The sequence below is a fragment of the Papaver somniferum genome, unplaced genomic scaffold (genome assembly GCF_003573695.1).
Source record: "Papaver somniferum cultivar HN1 unplaced genomic scaffold, ASM357369v1 unplaced-scaffold_118, whole genome shotgun sequence".
NCBI lineage: Eukaryota > Viridiplantae > Streptophyta > Magnoliopsida > Ranunculales > Papaveraceae > Papaver > Papaver somniferum.
Genome location: NW_020620825.1, coordinates 9,450,658 through 9,473,766, shown reverse-complemented (window position 1 = coordinate 9,473,766; position 23,109 = coordinate 9,450,658). Strand labels below are relative to the sequence as shown.

At 36.7% G+C, this 23,109-nt stretch overlaps 1 protein-coding gene across 4 annotated transcripts; it reads right to left on the bottom strand.

Annotated features, from left to right (window-relative positions):
* Positions 1 to 885: 885 nt before the first annotated feature.
* LOC113330567 lies at positions 886 to 17,920 on the bottom strand. 4 transcript variants are annotated; one of them, XM_026577367.1, is made up of 37 exons: positions 17,460 to 17,915; positions 17,242 to 17,344; positions 14,936 to 17,130; positions 14,720 to 14,834; positions 13,399 to 14,292; positions 12,791 to 13,067; positions 12,232 to 12,698; positions 11,882 to 12,005; positions 11,670 to 11,794; positions 10,685 to 11,352; positions 10,378 to 10,495; positions 10,167 to 10,283; positions 9,572 to 9,666; positions 9,338 to 9,489; positions 8,448 to 8,503; positions 8,151 to 8,364; positions 7,572 to 7,997; positions 7,195 to 7,472; positions 6,914 to 6,999; positions 6,745 to 6,831; positions 6,259 to 6,520; positions 5,733 to 6,161; positions 5,551 to 5,647; positions 5,023 to 5,186; positions 4,867 to 4,875; positions 4,443 to 4,559; positions 4,139 to 4,306; positions 3,824 to 3,952; positions 3,602 to 3,691; positions 3,349 to 3,455; positions 3,111 to 3,259; positions 2,577 to 2,659; positions 2,378 to 2,473; positions 2,119 to 2,241; positions 1,848 to 1,931; positions 1,608 to 1,751; positions 886 to 1,453 (listed from the first exon to the last, which is right to left on the bottom strand). In XM_026577367.1, the coding sequence occupies exons 1-37, from the start codon at positions 17,726 to 17,728 to the stop codon at positions 1,121 to 1,123; spliced, it is 9,450 nt and encodes a 3,149-aa protein (XP_026433152.1). In that variant the 5' UTR covers positions 17,729 to 17,915; the 3' UTR covers positions 886 to 1,120. The 4 variants fall into 4 exon arrangements, 2 of the variants coding, with proteins under 2 accessions (XP_026433152.1, XP_026433151.1); XM_026577366.1 differs by having other exon boundaries at positions 4,867 to 5,186; positions 17,460 to 17,914; XR_003350333.1 differs by lacking the exons at positions 886 to 1,453; positions 1,608 to 1,751; positions 1,848 to 1,931 and having other exon boundaries at positions 2,223 to 2,241; positions 2,378 to 2,481; positions 4,867 to 5,186; positions 17,460 to 17,918.
* Between the last annotated feature and the right edge of the window lie 5,189 nt (positions 17,921 to 23,109).

Here is a 23,109-nt window from a genome sequence, read left to right as displayed (position 1 = left end):
TAACTTCATGTGGAAGGATGATGTCTTCGTTGTAGTCGTTACTTCTTCACATTCTTCTGGTCTTCAGAGTAATACTTGTAAGTCTCAACATTCATAGACTTTCTAGTCTAACCTAAACGAAGTTGACTCTAGTAATTAATCAAGCGACTCTAGATGAGTTTTTGATACTAAAATATGACGACCAAACTTTGACATACCAAAGCTTGGTGGGTCCAACTTACCTATGCTCTAACAGTGTATAAAATTTCGAAACGTGCACATTCACGTATGCATATCATGAGGTGGGCCTTTTGACCTCTGATCTTTAAAAAAGCAGTGCTACACTTACCTAAAGGATTCCATGAGAATTCCAGAGAAATCCTGAAATATCTAGGCTCCATGAGAATTCCAGAGAGATCCTGCAATATCCATGTTGCCCTCTATCGTTGGGATACGTTGTGGGTAAAGTGGGACCACAGGCACATGTCTCGGATTTTCTCCGAGTTGGTTAACCATTTTCGTTTCTGAAAATTCAAATATCTGTGCTATTACGATTGTGGGTGATTTTGTAATGATTTTACCAGGTTACTGTCAGTTTTACCCGTATCCAGTGTCACCCGTGAATTCGCCATAGTGATACCAAGTTGTCATTTTCAGAATCCATGGGTAAGGATCACTGTCATTGTCGTTTTCAGAATCCACGGGTAAGGATCATTATCGGTTTTTAGAATTGAATTTTTGGAGGTACAAGGTTTTTGCCTTATGGATCACTGTCAGTTTCATTACATTGTATCTTATGGGTGATTTGGTTTAATTGATGCAGCAATACAGTTTCTATGTTGTATCTCATTACCATATATAAATTTGATCTCCAACTATTCTCGAAAAGGATTCTCAAGTATTTTGCATTAACTTTTAACTGGATTATATAACGACTATATTATACAAGACTAAGAATTTACCGTTATTTATGGACACCAAGAATTTACAAGTATATATTCACAATGCTAAGGAGCAAAATAAACCTTAGCTCCGGTTGGTCAGGACTCGGACCCCATCCAAGGGCGTTGCTTTAACAAAAACTATACGGAGAGTAAACATCAAAAAATTTATGGCATCGGGCAAAAAAAAAAAAGGGCAACTATTTGTTTTCCCTCTTGTCGAGAAAAGTCAACAAAAACCCACTCACAACTCGCCTGACAATTGAATTTGGAATGCACCGGCACAGTCTTCCGTCAATATATGCTAACAAACCCGAAAACACAAACTTACTGATCCCCCATTGCAGATTAAACTTCCCCTCTGGCTTTCCTACTGATGCGGAGACAATGGACATACTTTCTTTCTCCTCTGACTTTCCTTTCTGTTTCATGCCAGTTATAACCTTATCTGCTTGATTCCTAAGCATGCGGATTGTAAAACTCACAAACAGGTGTTCCCACAAAGTCAGAATTGTTGGTCCAATTTTCCACTCCTGCAAGAGAGAAAGACAAAAAAAAAAGGAATAAACAAAAGAATTCTCACTGATGGGCTCACAAATAAGATTCAAGGTTTGAAAACAAAAGCTCAAGTGGATGAGGCTAACTTTCTTATAGGACCCAAACACAACATGAGTAAAAGGAGCTTACTGTTTCCCCTCGAAGATGGCGTAATGGACGGGAACTTGCTGGTAATTCTCCTTTTAAGAGTCCCTTGCTCATGAGAAAACTATTTACGCGATCCATAATCTCGCTTATGAGGGAAGTGCTTGGAGGTAGATTTTTTAGAATAACCTGTCAGATATTGGTGGATGCAACTTTAGAAAGGAACTAAAAACCCACCATATATGGGAATGTATCCATGGCCCAAATGGAGTGTTCTATACTTACTTGGTTGTCAATGACTCTGACTCTGAGATACTCTTGTTTATACAATGCATCCAACATAGCTTGTAGATATCCTTCAATATATAACTGCATTTGAATCTCGAAATTAGTATACACTGAAAGAGTCTAGAAGAAAGGTGAATAAATAAATGGTCTTTCACAATCCAACTGTTCTGGGCTAATAAAAATGATAAGCAAGCAGCTTTCTTGTGAAAGGGTCAAGAACCTAAATTCTTAATTGAGTTTCAATGAAATGACCTTAAGCAAAAGTTACCTCGTCAACTCCAGGACTACGGTCAAGTTTAATTTTTCTAGCTGGACCACCCTCCATGACAGCCGTCCCTAACAGTGAGGGCTCCATGGCCAATCTCAATATTCCTTGGTGAAAGCCCGTAATCTTCAAAAAGAAACATCCAAAAAGACATGGTAAGTATTTAAGAACTAAATTTAGCTAACAGACATGTTAACAGAAGAGGTAATGCATACGCATGAAGGACAAACAAACGAGTACAAAGTTGTCTGCATAAAAGTACCATTCCATTAAAACCATTTGCTTCTGCTCCACGCAGAATACAATCTGATACTTCAGTAATAGCAGCAAAGAGAACATTTGACCCTGCTGTTTTCACCTGCAATGCTAAAAACACAAATGATATCCGATGCAGGTATCACACAGTGCCATGTATCTAACCCTTGGAGGTAATGAATATACTAAATTACTAATGAACTTACAGTTTTGCCAAGATCGCCAATATAGCGTTTTGTACCAGAAAAACCTTTCTTGTTGATGCTTTTACTGATGAACTTGAACATACCTGTACACAAGAACAAAATTTTAGACCAATAGGATGAAAAGAGTTTAGTCTGGTGGTAGTTGGTTCAAATTCAAAATGTGAAAGAGCAGAAACAAAAACTATTAAATTTGTGCTAGAAAACCAATTAATAGCAGTATGAAACCCCGTGACACAAGAAAATAACATCTTTGAGATGAACAGTCACATTGTCAGTCGGGAAAGGCCACACTGCATTTGTTTCCGAAAGTTTACAAAAGAATAGATAAAGAGCTTGATTCAACATGTATCTAGATAGAGCTGGACTACAGACTAATATGCACGGCCAGAATAGGAAGCTAAACTAGTCCTGCAATCACCCAAAAACTAAAATGCATAACTGGAGATTGGCTGATATAGTACACTAGATACAACGCCAATGTCAAGTCCAAGAAGACTGGTTAAGCAACTGGAATAGTAGAGTACAATCTCATACCCAAAGTAATCCCTGGAAGATTGATCAAACCACTAGAAGGATCGAAAAAGACATCGAGAGAGGATGAAGCTGAGTCATCAAAAATAGAAGCAAAAGCCGGTGGTAGCAACGGGCTTCCCTTTGCAATGTAGACAGCCCTCATAGCATACCTAGAGAACACAAATGTTAATATGATAACTGCGAGATGTGAAAGGATATAAAATCACAAAAACATGAATAAAACTATCAAAACACTTACCATGAATAATGTTGTGCACACTTAATAAGCAATTCACGCACTGTTACAAGAGCATGAGTGACCAAAATACCATTGAGCTCAACATCTTTATTTTTTACAGCTGGGATCTAAACATGTGCAGAAGATAAGGAAGGAATTAAAAAACAATAAATATGGTAGAAAGTGGAAATATAATGGCATGCGAAGTACCGTTACACTTTAAAATTCTAACCAAATCTTACATAAACTATTGCAATAAATTTTTAAGAGGCACCTTTATCACACTATGCAATAGTGATCTAAGAGTCTCTTGAGCAGAGCTATAATTTGAATCTGAACTCCCAGGGAGAAAGCTTGCCACAATCTTGTAGAATAAGATTAAAAAAAAAAAGGGTCTAATGTAAGCTCAGTTTTGATTAATCAATATATACATCAGTTAAGAGATATTTGAGACGGGTGAGATGACTAATGATAGTTGAAAATTAAGAAATCACACCTTAACTGGATGGATCTCAAAATGTTTGAAGTAAAACTGTCGGCTGGGAGCCGTCGAGTCACTGAGAGATGTCCTCCAAAATGGAACAAGCTTCATTAGTGTCTCCTCGTCAATGTTCAAATCAAGAGGCTGGGAGTGACAGAATAACATCAGCAAATGACAGTATCTTATAAACTCGGTGTACGTGACATCACAATCTTTAAGAGTTGAATGCTGGTATCTTATAACATCAGATAGTGAACAGCACACACATAGAACATTTGTAAGACAGCATAAGTTTAAAAGAGTATATGTACTACTACTACATAACTGTACCTGCAAAATGATGGAGGCATAATTCACTTGTTTCACATTGGAATTTGTTGGAACTAGAGTAAAAGCAATAAACACAATGTTTCCTTTTGCTTCCGAGTAATTTAATTGATCTCGTCGTAACATTGCTGCAAAGGGAGCTCCTGCCCATTTCTCTTCCACATCCAATGACTGAATGACTCAATACTTGTTATTATTCAGAAAAAAATGTAGAGATTTTGATTACCTAGTTTGCAAAGTATATATAGCAAAACAAAACCTCAGACAACTAATGTTTTTCGAATACATCCGAGATGTGACAAATTACCTGTAATGTGATCTGATTATACTTTATCCGATCGGTATATACTGAATCCAGATTGATATTTCCAAGCCTTGCTATTATCAGTGGGGAATAATCTGATTGTTGACTTGCATCTTCATCCTTCAAAAAATTTAAAGCACCACAAGTAAATGGGTCATATTAACAAGAGTATAACCTGGCAGCATGATATACAGGCAGCATGGTAACATGAAGTCATACGGCAACAGATATAAGATTATATTGATCAACTTAAAACTGATTCAAAAATATTCAGGCTCGATGAGAAGAAGAGAAGAAAAAGAACAAGATTAATCCATGGTGAGGTGAGGAACCTTGCATCTACTAGCAGTAAATTGGCCAAATCAGGAATACGCTGATGTAAAACATTTGTTCAATGACAAAATGTTATTTTGTAAATAAGGCTAACCTGTTTTCCCTGCTCAAGTAAGTGAATTATTAAATTAGAAACTCTAAACTGAATCTTTGCACATGGGTAAAGTGCTTTATCTTCATCGGAACAATCGTGAAATTCAGATATTTGTAGAACCCTTGTAGAGCCATCTGTATATACTTCATACCCCACCTTTGGCATCTCAAGCTCAGTTGACCCATCCCCATTTCGTCTCTGTTTTCCTGGTTTCTTATCCAGAGGAAAGTCCAACGCCAATCCTCTCTGCTGACGTACTTTAAGAAGAGGTTTCCATTCACAAACCTTCTCCATATTTATTTCACGGGAGAGGCGCATACCTGAATAATTCACCCAAAACAAGGTATTGGGTGACACAACACTTTTAATATTCACATTAAATTGCTTGTGACGAGATGCTCTGTGGCTATATAAAAGCAAAGGAGGCACAACAGACTCATTTGCACAGACAGAGATCCCCTGAAACTTTGGTGCATTAGCAATTTACTAATTTTAGAAACCATGGAAAAATCTTCGACCATGTGCAGCACAACCATAATAAGTTATGAGGAACTAGCATGCAAAAATAAATGGAATTGCATTTCAAGATGTCAGGGATTATGTGATGAACGACCAATCAAAGTTTATCAATATTGGAACTTAGAACCATGAGAAAGACATAATAGTTTAAATAGTAGCACATACCAGGAATGTGGACTACCAGTTTATGAGGTAAACTCAAGTCATCCCAGACATAACTGACAGAAGTTCCAGATCCTAGATTCTCTGGGACTGATGAGTCCTGCAAAAAATTGAAAAAAAGAAAACTTATATAGCATAATAATCAAATACAGCGTAGTAATAACAAAGAAAAGTGATGGAGTAACCTTCTGGTAATATGTTATTGATGCATCGCGTAAGGAGTTCTCTATACGATAGGGTAAACTAATATTTGGCGGCCTATGGAAGTGCAAAACTAGAGTAGAACCTTCCTCTACAACATGTACCACTGCAAACTCTGTCATTTTATTATCTTGCTGAGTAATTGTATTTGATTGATTGCCAGGAAAATCCAAGGATCTTCTAAACTTCAAAAAGAATCTTCCTAGTGAAGCAACACATATTGGTCCAGACCAACTCCATCCAATCTCGTCCAGGCAAAACTGGATATACATTAGAGAATCCTCGTTAGCATTTCTATGTTTCTTGAGAAAGGAGTCAAAGGATCCGATTACTCTCCTCTTGTTCGGTCCAGACCTCATGTTTATAGCTGCTCTCTGTTTGCTATTAACAGCAATGATACCATCACTAACATCCTTTTCAAGCAGAAGGAAAATTATTAGATACCGCCACTAAAATGAGGTACATAGGAATGTATGAACTAAGTGGAAAAATTAAGGAGTAAGTGAAGACCTCCAAATAACATTGACGGACGATAATGGGGACCGGTGACTCATTGCAAACAACATATCTTGGAACCAGCGATACTGTTTGTGATGGCACGAGAACATTCGCCTTATACGGATTTAGTGATACACTCAACGTGGTGATAACTTTCATTCCAGCTCCTTCATCAACCTCCAGACACAGTTCTGTAAATCTCGACAAAGCATCCAAATCTAGCCGCGCTGCAGATGCTTTTTCTTCCAATGAAATAAGTTGTAGCTTGTTGGATCTGGAGACACGAAAGATGTGGATTGCCATAGCAAAATAAAATAATTCACGTTAGTACGAAAGTTCACATCGAACATGGAAGGCCCAAGATACACTGTCAAGAGTAGTGATGAATGGAGGGATAATTTAGGCAAGAGATGATAAAATATAGCTCAATATTTCATTTAAATTTTCTAGCATGTTCCAGAATGCATGCGACTGAGATCAATGCTGCTATAATCTTACTCCAACAACCATGACTTGGTCGACTTTGGAGGCAGAAGTGTACCACGCTCCGGAGAAAGGCTCGAGCCCAGTCTATCAGCTTCTTCCCTGTGTAAAATTAAGGTATCAATAAAGCTAAAAACAGAGATCTATAATATGTGTATGAACTTCCTTTGATGAACCTGAGTACCTAGACAAAGGCTTCTGGTTGGCTGTGAAGCAAAAGAGGGTAAGATCACTGTCATTGTGCAACGAGTAAGAAGTAAAGACAGCAGCCTGCATATTTTACTCACAATCAAATTACAACCAAGATAGATGCATCTGCGTTAAAAATATCTATAACTAGTACCATGTGTTACCATAATGATCAGAAATGCAACAAGCTATACACCAACTCACAGCATCAGTCAAGTCACATAGTATATTAAAAAAACAAAATCTATCACAGTACACAACAAGTAGAAAAGCTACCTCCAACATGCCCCTGTTTCCACGTTGTAATCTTAACGAGGCAAAGTATTTTCCTGAACCAAAATCCAACTCTATATCCAAATAATTGGTGTTACTTTTCTGCTTGTGTAACTTCTTTACCCAATCCCCACTGTTCACAGGTTTGCACTTTAAACTAAATTCAGTTACAGTAACTGTGAAGTATATCATTGCCGGATTTCCATATAAGCATGCACTTGATCCACATACTATAGTAGCCTCCTTCCCAGTGTGGTTAACACCACCAGATGTACCTAGAACTACAGCAGGTAGCAAAATAGATATTGCAGCTTCAGAATATTGTAAAGCAACTCATAGTCCAAGTATATTATGCTATTGCGGGGTTACATTAGCCTTACCCGGATAAATTTCCGTTATAAGCACGTGTATATCAGATTGCAAGCAATTGAAGACATGGACTGTAGGAAGAAGAAAGATTTCCTTCTGCTCTTGTATCGCAACCGGGGATGTCCTCATATCTGCCGTCTCTTTAACATTACCAGGATGTATAACAGGTACATCTCTTCCAATGGTTTGAACCAAGAAATGTAGATCAGTTAACCGTGCTCCTTTCGTGTTAATAGCACAGCGTACAGTACCAAAGGAATGTGTAACTGATTCAACACCTAAAGATCTCTTGACTCTGTAACTTAACTTGTCAAATACTCCAGATAGACGAACTGCCTTTCCACCTTTAAGATCCTCTGACCAATTTATTGAAATTGATTCTCCAGAATTTCCAAAGCATTCACTTACTTCAGGTCGAATAGAAAATAAGAAATTACCTACAAGTAAATTTAGCGACCAAGTAAGATTGTCAGAGATACATAAAACAGTAGTCATGCTGATAACACTTGAATGTCAAAAATCATCACTCAGTAACAGTTGAATCGGCTGATTTTATCATGTCGTCTCTGGAGAAAGGAGGTTAAAGTTACCAAGACTTAAAGACATCAACGCCTTCTTTGAACCCCCACTCAAGTTCATACCATCAACTGATGCCATACAATCATCAACTGTATCCCCACTCCTCAACAAAAATGAAGCGGATTCTGCTTCTTCTTGCTGAGGCCGCTGAAAACGTAACATCATAGAGTATCCAGTTTCATTGTGAATCCTTAATATCGGAGAAACTATAATGGACAATCCATCCTGAAAATCATAAAATGAAAAGAATGATGCTAACAGCATAAATCTATAGAAACACATACTTTACAGAGTCAATCCAAGGATACCTCAGTCTTTTTGGAAAGTTCAACCACAACAAATGGCCCAGGGTAAGATCTTGAATCTGTCAAGGGAAACTGATATGATTACTCCGAAGTGTAAAACAGATAATACATGAAACCAGAAAGCAAGCAAATTTTCTTATAATTCAAAACATCCCGTTAAAGAAGTGAACTAGTTAAGCAGATGGGCTTTTTTTCTTTTTCTTTTTCTTTTTCTTTTGGGTAAGGGGTCAGCGCAGATGGGTTACTTAGCCGGCAGAACTAAGCTTTTTGCTTACGGACCTTAGACTGCTTGATAGACAAGGATTTGAGTTTCAAGATAGATTAATTGACCTCGATGCCTCTTTAGTAAAGGGGTGTTGATAACTACGAAGTAAGTTTGAAACTCGCCAGCATTCAATTCCTACGGCCAAATTAAGAAAAAATGATGTAGACTAATTGACCTGCAAAAGTGTCTCGCATGTGGCTCACAGATCCCACCGAACTAGCTTAAAATGCCTAAACTAAGATACAAGTCCGTCTTTACCTCAGTTACTCTCACTGAAAGTTCTAACTCAGGCATGAATTGTATACACTGAAGTCAAGTCAACCTATTCCTTGGTTAAGACAACCACGACATACAGGCATAGACAAAAGATAACTATGCAGTTACATATAAGATTAAGAAAATAAATTATAGTGAAAAATATAACAAAAAGTAAAAGATGATGGAATAACAGATGAACTCCTATTTGGTTTTCCACCTGCCCAAGAGTTACATAAATAACTCTCGGGTGAAGACTGGACTACTACTGACCCAAATTTGTAACCCTTCAATAAGAGCTTTTGTTGATAGATTTTACATTTTTTGTGGATGTCAGTATTCAGTAACACACCCACTCACTATAAGATGATACCTTTTAATGACGCCACACGTGTTCTCCAGGCAAAAATTTGAGCCTTTAAAAGAGAAAGGTGTATTGGAGAAGTCGAAAAAGAACCGGGCACATCAAGCTGGACCGACACAATCGATGAATTTTCTGGGAACTGTTTTGTGGATGCCATATCCCTTGCAAACGAGTAAAGTTATCAAAATTAAGAGATCTGATTAACATATGAAGTTGTGAACATAGGCACAGAGAAGGACGTACTTAAGGAAGATTAATGCAGATTGCTTTCCAGCTATTGCTGTGTGTTGATTGTCATAAAAACGACAAAGGATGTTTAAGCCCGTTTGGTTTTCCACCTGCCCAAGAGTTACATAAATAAGCTTTCTTGTAAACTAGGAAGTAAAGTTCATTACAGGATAGACCTTCAAACTCCATATGCACAGCAAATGAAGGGTTAAGATACATAACAAGCATATTCATCAAGCACTCAAGCACAGAAAACATATACAAAGTGGTAATGCTCCTCAACCCCACCCTTGAGAAGGACTTGTTTGTAGGTATGAATAATGCATCGTGCCAGTTTTGCAAGGATACAGAAGCTTAGATACTCTTGTAAGTAGTAATGAACTAAGTTTCTCAAATGTCCTACATAACTTGGACCCAAAGGCCTCAAGAGTCATGTTCCAATTTTAAAAGCTAGCTCATAATTCTTGCTACTAACTTGTAAGAAAAGTAAAGGTTACACACAATTAGAAATGTGCATACTTCATCCAAGAGTCAGCTGTATACCCCAAAATCAACAAGTACCAAATACCGAAGATTGTTACATTTTAGATGTATATGAAAATTTGATTACCTTGCAGCAATTAGCCAAAATCATCGAGTTTTTCACCGCATAAGGACCAGCAAGGTTCAATTTTCCAACCATAAACAGAAGTATGTCCAAAGAAAGCTCAGTTAGATATACATCCACCTGCCAGCATAACACAAAGAACTATTAGAATACCTTGTGTGTGGTATATCTTCAATCATGAAAACAATGTGACTTGGGTAATGAAGTACTAGACCTGATTCATTCTAAAATAGAAATTAACAGGCACTCCTTGTGGGACAAGTTCTGAAATTTGAGGTGCAAATTTAGTACGGTAGAACATACACATTCCAACAGGTTGAACAATTTCTCTCCTGCAACATTACAAAAAAAAGTGACAACCAAACACATCCAGAAGAAAAATGTCTAATTTACGTGTGAGATCGAGATCCAAACAGACAGCAAGTAGGCAACAGGATTTTTTTATCTCCTTGATGGATAAAAATATAAAGCAAATGAAGAATAAAACAGAAATTTTAGTTCTTCTATTATGAAATACTCACCACAGATTGGTCTGAGCATCAAAGTGAAGAATCGCAGCAGTAAATGTACTAATGACTCTTACTTTTGAGGATAGGACTTGAATGATGAATTGGATATTATTAATGCATGCCTGAAGAAGTGGAAACTTGTCCTTTGCATCTGGAACACTGTGAACAATATTCACAGAAAGCTTGTCAACTTTAATGCTTAAATATGGATGGTCTTTAGATTGACTAGAAGACTCTTCTTCACCGATATCAGTATTCTGTCCCTGCCCTGCATCAGAAGGCCTTCTTAAAGGAGTACTCAGACTCGAAGCATCATGTATGAGAGAAAACTCTTGGAGCACTTTCAGCTTAAACGGGTTTCCTGGTTTTCCCACAAATTCTGGAAGCCCATCAATGAAAGCAACACCATAATCACACTTCTTGTTAACAAGGTAAAAGGTATTTTTAGAAGCTGGCCTGTGAAACTCCAAGTCAGTGTCTCCCTCATAACTGTCGGGCTGATAAGGAAGTGCTTTCCATAGTGACCCGTCGTCATCAATGGTGCTAGAGATATCAACAAAACTCGATCTCCGACGGAAGTTCATTCGTAACGCTTCAGCTGAGCTGCTTTTAGCGTGCAATGATATTAAGGTGAACCATGAAACTGGCATGCCCCAGCTCCTTCTACTACAATGCTTTACCTGAAGATAGGATGGAAAAATTAACAGAACACGTTGCCATGAACACTTCGATTATAAACCGATATAGAATTAAGCATTTCTAAATGGCTCCTGTGAAAGACATCTGGCAAAGATGCATTACCAAACATAAAATGAACACATGCATGGCGCTCTAATCAGCAATCCAATTAGGAAAAAGCATCAAAAACTTCTACTGCAGGTCACTTTCTATCACAGGGTGTCGCTAAGCTAAATTATTCATATCCTCCTTTTATTTGGTGGTAACTAATATTAACCTAAGAAATTATGAGCTCAAAGAAAGGTGGAGCGATATATACCCTGAAAAGAGCCCTTTCTTTAGCTAGAGAGTAGTGGATGACACCAGTCAAACGGTAATCGTTTTCCAAATCTTCAACAGCAAAATACATGTGCTGGTGAATATCTTGCAACGCAACAACAGCTCCTAATTGAATCATGATATATCAGCTAAACGCCTTTCAAATTAGGAAAACAAAATTACTCTTTGCAACAAACGAGTAAATACAAATACCATCAGGAATTGCAATTGAAGCATTGTCTGGTTCTAGGCTCCTTGACAAGTTATTTTGTTCTGCACTGCTAGTAGACTCCGTGCTGGGGACCGAAGATAAAGGTGCAACAAGAGACAGGAGCATCTGAGACAGCAAAAGCATGTCAACAATCCCATGTAAGGCATAGACTGTGTTATCGAATTTAGTATACATATACACATGTAGCTTCATTTATCATTGGGACATTAAGTGACCTACATAGGGAAGAATCACATTGTTGGTGAATTCTGGCGCAAAAAAATTAGAAGTGATTTCTAAGAAAAAAATCGATTTGTATAATGTGTATAATGGACTGAAAAGACGTGCCAACCTGTATTTCAGACAAAGATACTGTGAAGTCCAAACCAGAAAGAGAGCCAGTACCAACCCAATCACTCTTCCACATGACTTCATCCCCGGCAACATCATTCTCAATCATCAGGCAAGCAGCTACATGCTTCACAATACAGTTTGCATCAATTATCTGGGAGTAATCAGAAACATCAACTTCAACCTTAAATTCTTCGTCTGGATCTGGAGAGCTTGGGCAATTTTCATAAAGCAAACCGGGAGGTGTTGAATCACCAGATAAAGAGCGGGTGGACGTCTCTTTAGCTTTAATAGACCGAAAATGAGGGAATTGAATGCCATTGGTTGTTTCATCAGCACTACTACTTTGAGCAAGATGCTGGGAATGGATAGATAACCGTGAATTATCAAAACATAATTTTCTTTTTGAATTCTTAAAATCAAGGTTCAAATGGCAGTCAGCTTCTAGCATAAGCTCCCAAATCCCCCCTGCAAAAAAGAAGTGTGTGTGTTAAGGAATTCTACATCTATAGGAATGCACAAAACTACTTAAGCAAAGACTAGAGAAGAGAGGCATTTACCAGATTCATCCACAACAACAAGTATGAGAGAAAACTGAGTCAGTATTATCCTGAGAATCCCCAAAAATCCCCACTTGGATACCGGTGGTGTAGTTCTTGTGTCTGACACTAAAAGTGGGGACAATGTGCTTTCACTGTGCAAGTTTCCCTCGACTGGTTGAACTGTTTCAGATTGTGTTCCAGATGTGGGCAAGAGGTTCTTGGTATACAGATAGTACACATCAAAGCAATGCAGAAACATAGCAAGAGCTGCGGTTTCAAGAACAATGAGACCACCCTGTGAAATTGCATCATGTTTCTTCAAATTAGAAGACAAGTATTTTCAAAGACCAACGGAGCTACTCTAAGAAATACCTAGAACAGAGTAACCAATATTCAGTTTTTACAGCAAAGTAGCATGGTTCAGCTATGGCTATACAGAAAGTAAGGTCTAAAAAGAAGTGTATCATCAAAAATGGACACCCATAACTGCAACATTAGTGAACCATCACTTCCGCAAAACAAGTGGACACACACAGATATCAATAAAACACAGAAGGAAGTTATGGCTGAAACAGAAAAAGAAGCATTATTGAGAAATTTCTATTGGATGTGAAAGAAGCAAGCACCTGAATCGTCCATGAGATGGCGTGTAAATCTCCGCCAATTGAAAGAGATGACTGAAGTATCTTTGGTTGATGTTCTTCAGTAAGAGCATTGCGTACCGAGTTATTGGCCATAAGAATCTCACCAACTTGCACATCTATGAGAAACTCATAACTCGGTGATGGCGCTAGACTACTTGTATTACTCGACCATTCACGTTCAAAAATCTTATTAGAGACATGGGATTGGATGTTTGATTCATCAGCAAGATTGGTTGAAGAAGGGTCGTTTGTGGCAGCTGGACTTCTACTACCAAAAACTGAGCTTGGGAGTGCACCATCGATTTTCCCAGAAGTTAAAGCATTCACATGAGAAGTGACAGATAAGGAAATAGTGCAATCAGAAAGGGAAAATTCGTACAAGCAATTATGTGATAGATGAAGTATATCAGTAAGCCCGCATCCACGACTGCATTCTTCAATCAGACTTGGGTATTTGAAAATAATGGACTTGATATTGAGTAGATCAATGAGAACTTTCACAAGGCCATCTTTTAAGGAAATCTGAACACGCCCTTGCTGGAGAAAAGCCCCCAATCCGTGCTCAGGAACATCAGAAATTATTAAGTTCTTATTACTGGAAGCACCATTGGTTTGCATGTTGTTCCCAGTGTTTTTCCGGGTGTTATCCAGAATGATATCATGTGGCCCGAAGTCAAAAGTAGCATCAATTACCAAATGCATGCTCTTGGACATCAAGAATGCACCTTCCACTTCATGTACTTGTGCAGACCCACCATTAGGAGTGTCGTCACCTGGTGTACTTGTCTCCATTGTAACTTCTCCAGCATGGACCCCATACATAGAGTCAAGACTTGTGAAATCGTATGATATTCTCAAACATATGTATTCAACCACCTGGGGGATCAAGTTGAGATAAACCAATGATAAGGAACAGATTTACTCATATTCTCGTATACAAGAGAAAGCAAATAAAACTGAAGATAAATTGGATATCTTTGAGGAACCAGCTAAAAGAAATGGGTGGCAGAAACAGAGGAAAGTAATCTATATGTACCCAAAAATGAAAAGGTGATGGTCAACTTCGGGTGAACTTGTACACACAATATCAGTCTATCTTAGCATCAAATACAGAAAAAATTGTACCAAAGAACTCGTTGTTTTTAAATTATGATGAAACAACTTAATTTAAACATTAAGGAAGATACAAATAATAGAAAAATATAATTTAACCTGATAAATAGCCCATATCTCATCCATTATGATGAAACAACTTATTTTAAACATTAAGGAAGATACAAACAATAGAAAAATATAATTTTACCTGATAAATAGCCCATATCTCATCCATATATGATAAAATCGTGACCCCCTTAGCTATTCCATGCAAAGATGTTGCTAAAGTCGAAATATTTGTAGCCAGCGAATCAACGTACTCCCTGAGAAGAAAGAGACACAAGTTGAAACAAACATAGAGATGCAACAAAATTTCTACATGCCTAAAGAAATTACAGATGGAAATAATGGTAAGAATCCATACTTGCAGGATGAAGACTGGATGACTACTGGTTTTAAGACAATTAGTTTGGATCTTCGGTTTTCTCTTACATCCTCAAAGTAAGCATTTAACCCATTCATCCTGAAGCAACAATCAAGTGTAATCTGCAATTCAGATATATAATTGGCATTCATATTTTCGTTCACAGTGTCTCTCAACCAAGGCTCCTTCCTGCTAAATTTCTCTGTGGTATTAGGTTCCTGGGTTGGCCATACAGCAAATTCAATATTCTCCAGATCAATTGCCAGCAGCATATCACCGTGACCTTGAGTAAATGTATCACGCTGTTCTTTTGAACTAAATAACCCTTCATCTTTAAGTAATATTCGAACAGTAGAACCAGCAATAGCTACTCCAACTTGTATGTTTCTCTCAGGTATCACCCTAAGCATCGCTACTTTCGCTCCATTTTTGCAAGATTCATAGTACTCTTGCAATCTTAATTCTTTTGGCTTTCCCCTGATGATAGGAGTGAGTGAAGAAGACCTTGTTCTACTAATAGCAGCCCAAGAAAGAGTATGTTCGAACTGCTTAACCAACATAGCTACAGACATAACCGAAGAATATCCCAACTCAAAATTAAACTTTCCCATAGTCATATAACACCTTGAAAGCCCATAACCTGGCTTTCTTAGGCCTGGCACCATAAGAAAGTTTTTATTCTCAAAGATAAGGAAGGGATTTCCCCATGAATGGACCTTACTCCCTTCTAGTTTTTTGCGAATTCCTTTCCAGTTTGACCACAATTCTTTTAGATAACTTTCCAGATGAACGAACGAGGCATTGCCGCTAGAATTTGAAGATTCAGCTGCTAATTTGTCTGGAAGGACAAATTGTGGTGCAGGCTCACTCCATACAACTACACTTGACTCGTGGCTCTTCTCTTTTCTTCGTCCTTCAGTCGAAGAAAAACGATTTACCTCTTTATTCAAATTACTATCTGTAAGTGGATTTATAGATGAATGTGTACAGTTGACTTTCAAATCCCCACAAGACAATGATAAGGACTGAGTGGTGTTGTCTGCCATGTAAACTAAGAAGAGAGTATCAAGTACCATACAGAATGAGCGTAAATCCAAGTCAGCACGGGGAACTGCGTTTATGGGGTGAATGGCAACAGAAACTTTTCCGAGTACTAAACTGAAGCAAGATTGTGGTGAGAAATCTTCAGAAATAACCGGAAATGACTCATCAGTTTCTTGACCTGGATCCAACCCATTCTTCACAAATAAGAAACGTATTACAGGATAGAGGATCCAGCATATAGTTTTCCAAATGATAGAGAACAATGAAAGAATCTTCCAGATACCTACAAATATCTTTTGCATCTCGATAAGTGGTTCAGAATTAATAGATTGAGTATGATGAGTATGTGTTGCTGCCCTGTAACGAGCTACTCGGCGTGCACGTGCAAGTGCTTCTACGGGCAATTTCTTCTCGGTCTCAGTAATCACCTTCCATTGATGTCTAACGCAAGTGCGAAATGACTTGTCTATAGACACCCTAATTGCAGCTTTTTCGAGTTTCTTTTCCACATAATATCCAACTAATGATAACAAAGACCCATATGCTTGGACATAACACAACCACAGCATAACAAGATTAATCGTTTGATGCAAGGATAACCTGGTATTTGGCGTCAAATAACAAATTCTGCTTGCAGCAATATTCCATAGTTCCTTACCATTTCTACAAGGCACGACTTTCGGAAGTAAAACATCAAAACCTAGGAGGATAGGAAGATCAATCGGACAAAATGCGAAATTCAATTGTGGCGCGCGAATTTCAAAGTCAAGCAATTGAAGATCTTTCAACTTAATGTGACCAACAACATCATTTGAATAGAAAACGGTATTAGCGTGCTTTTCTCTTTTCAGTTCAATCTCCATACCATTAGCATTAATAACCAAAGAACTCTCCCTGTCGTTAGCAAAAGCACAGCGGAACACAGATCCTAAAATAGAACTATTGTTAAGAAGCGAGGATTCCACGCTAAATTTTTCTATCTTGAACAAAGCAATGGAACCCATACTAACTGGAAATTGAACTTCACAGTGAATATCATGCATTTCTAAATGACACTGCTTGAGTATAACATTCATCAACGAATTAATAAGCTGATTTCTTGCAGGTGTAGCAACAGAAATCTTTTCGATTATATCATGCAATGTAGTTCCCTGAAATTCAGTAATGAATCAACTATAAATACTCAAACACAAATAACATTGAATTACTAATCTCCTAATACCTAATTTTCATTACAACTAAATTGTAGTGACTAGAATTACCTCAGGATCAATGATAGACAAAAAATTCTTCTTCTCCTCACTTAATCCAGAAACTGCACTCTGACCTCTGCGCGAATGTAAACGTTCGCCGTCCACAATTTCCCTTCAACAAAACAAAATCAAGAACGAACTTATCAAACTCGTTAGCAGTGAAATTTCAAAATTACATCAACACATTCAACTTACATCACAATATAAAGAGACACGGATTCGAATACCTTGTGGTTAATGTAACATGAACACCACGAACTTCAAATGTAAAAGCAGGAATAGACCAAGAAGAGAATTGAACACTCAAATTGTCAACCCTAACATCTTTGAAATACAAGTTCGAGTCCTTAATCAATTGGTTAAGAACTGTGATGTCCAAATGAGGATTTTTCAGCGTTACGGATGAACGAAGAAAACCTAATTTAAGTTCTAAGTCTGGTTCAGTTAGTAACCATGTTTGTAACATGGATACTAACTTTGATCGGATGGAAAACATTCTTTCTTCCTGTTTAGATAAGTTTACGAAGTTCCACTTTTCGCCATGAAAAACACCGGAATTGGACTTGAAGAGCTGAAGTTTGTAATCCAAGCACTGAAGATAATAGTGGAAGGGAAAATATGTCAGATTAGGAAACAAATGGGAGGGAGAAAAAAGTCAGTGTTACTGAAACGATTAAACAGGAGATGTTGTTAAGAAAAACGGCAAGGTTGCGAGCTTCTTTCGGCAAGAAACTAATTATATCGTCTGACAAAACGGTTTTAGACAAAAGCTGCACATGATAGGTTCTTTCCCAATTCGAACAAAGTTACATCCCGTGAAGCCGGGGAAACGAATATACGTGTTTTATCGGACGTCATGTGTCACCGTAATTCCATACTAGGCACGGACAATCACAACTAATACAGTATTGTTATAGGGTGATGCTACGTTGACCGGAAGAATGCACCGTGAGAGACATAAAAAGAAAGTCCCGGAAACATAAAAGGGGAACCCCGCGGGCCCCACAGGGAAAAAACAGGAGGGTCCAGGTATTTTGTGTCTCTCATCTCCCGGTCAACCTACCATTATTCATTTTTCAAGACCAGACATGTATTTCTTCAAGACCAGACATGTATGAAAATAGTAAAATCCATGAAAAGCCTAACCAAACAATAAGGAAAGAAAGCAGAAAACCATAATTAGTTACCCTGTGATTCGAAAAACAGGTTCGTTTCATAGATTTTATGTGTAGAACATAATAGGAGAAAGGAACATATATATCGACATGTTTATGCTGAACCAAATCATCAACAATTAAAAGAATAATTGAATCATGATCCCAAGACTGAAAATGTAATTATTGGGAGAATCCCATCGTTCTTAAATTCATACTATCTCACACTTTAAGAAACATTTTTCTTAAACGGTAGCATATACGAAACTAATACTGTATTTTGGAATATGCTCGTCTTACAAAACTTCACATATCCACAAAAAATGAGGACATTTTAAAATGTATAACTCCACCATCTACTACTTTGAAAATCAACCGTCAAGTATAACTCCATCATCTACTACTTTGAAAACCAACCGTCAAAAGTCAACAAATTTTTCGACCGTTAAAAATAGGATTGGTAGATGGTGAAGTTTGGTATTTCAGAATATGCTCACTTTTTGTGGGTATATAGAGCTTTGTGAGACGAGCATATCCGAAAATATTAGCTTCAAATACACTAGTTTTATATAGTAAAATGTCTCTTAGAGTGTGAGATAGTTGTGAATTTAAATGGACAATCTTATTTGGATACTATCTTACAAGATTTGCACCAATTTTTTTTAGAGTCCAAACCACTATGAATTTGAAACCAACTTTGGTGAAACGTTTTTCTTATGAAACTCGATAATCAATCGGAGATATATAACACCACTATCTACCACTTTGAAAATCAACCGCTGAAAATAACGGTCGAAATTAAAATTGGTAGATGGTGAGGTTTGATATCTCGAATTATGCTTATTCTTGGTAGAAAATTATAGTTTAATAAGCATTTGCCTCACTAGCAGAGAATTATCTTTCATAAACTCTATTGAACAATCCCTGACCTTAACAGTTGTAACATTTAACTTTTTCTTACACCCACCATCCACATTGAATATAACTTTATCTTTGTCAGGTGGAGTCCATTTGTTAGGATTAGCTACAGCTCTGCTACTAATATCATCAGTCTCGTTGTAAAGAGCTTGATGTTGCTTGCTAAGAATGGATTCATCTTTCAACAAAGATAACATAAGGTTTTTTCCCGTCAAATATTAATCTACTACAAACTTTCCACCAATACTAGAGAATGCATGTAGTACAAGGGCTGAAGTTGTGACCTTCATATTTAACAATTTTGTTACTTGAACAACTGGGTAACAACGGATTGACAACAAAGCTGACGTGGCAGAGAGAAGTAAGTAATTTATGTTTATCTAATTAACAGAATAAACTAAAATAAACGAGTTAATTAGAAAATATTAACTGTCGTTGGATATAATCTACGATTCATACGGCTTTAGAAATTTGGCAAGAGATCACTACCATCTTCTCTCAAACTTTCTATTTTTCTTGTCTCATAGCTTTTCGAGCATCGAGAGGAGAAAAGCAAAGTTGAAAACCTAATTCCAGACATGGGGTAAAAGTCGTTAAATCCCATGAATCTTTATTTCAATCTCTTCAAGTATTGAACTAGCAATTTACTTTTAGCTTTATGCTTTAGATCTGATTAGTGTATCACTTCTGTTTACAATCAATTGAGGGATTTCACATACTTTCGCGGTAGGTTTGTTTGATTACTTTATCTGTAATTATTTTATTTTATTAGTTTATATTATAGATCTGATGTTTTTGTGGTTGAATCTGTTGGTTGAAGGTTTTATATGAATGTGAAGATGGTAATATAGTCAGTGATTCTGCATATCCAAGGGTAGAAGAAATTGTTTGCTTCACTATTACTGGTGGCTGCAAGTGAGTTCAAATTCCTTAAATTTTACCCTAATAATGATTCATAAATATAATTACAGTGTTGGCTTTGAGTTTGTTGGTTTGAGAAAGGGGGTTTTATTTTTAAAGGCCAAATCATTTGTAGGTATTGAATCTGTTGTCCATGACATTTTAGTATGAACGTATGGGCAATTGATTCTCTATTGATAACCCTCTTTTTATTTATGTTCATTTATCTAGTTTTGGGATTTAAGCATTCTGATTTACTTCAAGTAAAAAGATGTACCTAAAATATATAATTGATTCTTAGTGGAAGTTGGAGTCCATATTACTATATTGATTTAATGTCATCTTAACCGAAAACTGAAATTATCAATCATAAATAGTACTGAAGTTTTTATGTATATAAGGGTTTCTAATTTTTGGCCAAGGTAGGATCAGTATTAGTGGATTATGGATTGTGAGGGCATAGATTTGCGAAGTGTATAAATGATCCTAATCAAGTAAGAATTTGGTCATTGAGAATATATAGTCTAACCTTGATAAACGAATAACCTCGTCAGATGAATAATTTGCTTCTATCCATCTTGGGATAAGGGGCGAAATGAATAACCTCGCTAAATGCACTAATGACAAAAAAAAAAGTCTCTAAAGGCCCTATGAAAACATAAAAGAATAATTACTACATTCCGTACAAAAAATATGCATATTAGATCAAAGTATTTCATTCATTTAACAATGTTTACACAAGAATTCACTTCTTTTCAAAAAATGCATGCAAAATTAAATGTTTTTTCCTTCCACCTAAACCAAAATGCATCACGTCATTAATTTTTGGTCATGATGCACAACTTCTAGAATATTTTGCTATGTGTAAAAAGTAATTTTTTATGGTGATTGTTGCTTGGAAAGCCTCACTTGATATTACACTGCTATTATATAGTTCAAGATCATTCTCATCATTTTATTACGGACTCAGTAGTTTCTTCACATGTAGGTGATTCCATAACTGCATATTCTTATTAGGATAGATAAATCAAAAGATGTTCGATGCCTATCACAATTCTATAGCCTAAACTAAATTTCACATCAACTGATAAGATGGGGAAAAAAAACAAACTCTAAATGAATAAATGTTCATTTATCGATAAATAAATAACCTCGTGAAATGGATATTTTTTTCTGGTCCCAAGATTATTCATTTATCGAGGTTAGATTGTAGATTTGTGTACATGCGTGCATACCTGTAAGATATAATTTACGTTTACGTGTATTTTCGGTTTAATAATTTCACATAATTTTAATCATTCATATCATCTCCTTATAATTTGTTAGTCTGCCATCATGTTTCCTCTCTTGTCTGAACATTTACAAGCCCCATTGTTTCTTCACAACTTTTATATGCTGCCTAGTTTTGTGTCAATCTTCTTGAATTATATTCATTATATATAGTAAGTTATTTACACCTGTTTACTCACTACTTCTTGTTTGGGCACAATCATTTTATATGGTGATGTAGTTTGTGATTAAGTGCATTAAAGGAAATTTCATGTTGTATATTTTTTTTTGTTTTAGGGTTTGTAACTTTTAGAAAACATGTTGGATGAAAAACCTCAATATCTGAATATGGCCTAGAAAGTAGTTGGCCAGTTCGGTTCCGATTCCAGCCTTTCGAAGGGCGTTGGTTCGCTAGATGGTGCTTTAAATTCTCAATCCATGTACCAAAGGCGTTATGCTTATAGAAACACTGAAAAGACCTTCAATACATGTTTTTTTAGCCAAGATCCATTATTGGTAAAACCAATGTGCATCACATGTCTTTGTACAAGCACCTGCTATGAAAGGATTGACCAATTTTGCTGTTGATTTTCTCAACAAAGCTAATATAATATGAGAAAGGATTGACCAATTTTACTGTTAGTTTGCAGATGTAACCTACAAAACCAGTAAAGCTACTTATACAATATGTAAATATTATGGGTCTATAAATATATTTTATTCTTTAATGTCCACTTAGTGGTGCTATTAAGACTAGTCCTACTGCAGGTTTGCAATAACACTGCAGATGTGATGTTTCAATGTTGATGGTATTACTGCATGCCGTACTTTATGATGCACATAAATGGATTAAATGTCTTCATTAAAGTATGATTCAAAATGTAAGGGTTGTACTACATTGAGTATAAGATTCTTAAGACTTTATGATTCGGGAATAAAGATTCAAATGAATCCATACACATAATGTCATCAATACCAGATCCATATGTCTGTTTCATTCAAGCAAAATGCATCACAGAAGTTGCCTAAATGGCTCACCGATACCTGTGTTGTAGGGGATTGTATAAAACACAATGTACTGCATGAAAATACAAATTCTCTTCGCAAATAAAGAAGCATAAAAATAATGAACCTAAAACCAAATGAAAATAACACAAAATACACTTCCACATAAAATCTAAATCCGCCTTCGAGTAAGCCCCTCGCTGGAAGGTGTCTGTGATGCACTTTGAGTGAAAGCTCGATTTGCTTTATATGGACGGTGGTTTCCGTATGCTACTCCAAGATTATTGATTTCTACATAGTACTGCCATGGTGTGATTCTAGGGGCCTTCCAATACAAAACAAAATATACATTTTAAAATTTTATATATTCATCAAAGTACACTTACTAACTTTCATAGGTTGCAAAAGTTTGTTTACCATTAATTGTTCTAGAAAGGAATATGCAAGAGGAGAAGCAGGCATGTACATGCCAAGAGGAGAAAAAAAATATAAGCATTGTTGCTCACTCAAGGGGTGTTCGTATACGATCCATGAATGCCCCGACCTCGACCTCGAGTTCTCCGATGATAGGCACTTGATTTATATATTTTTACCGTCATATATGTATTTTCTAGTAATCGTGTTTATACTA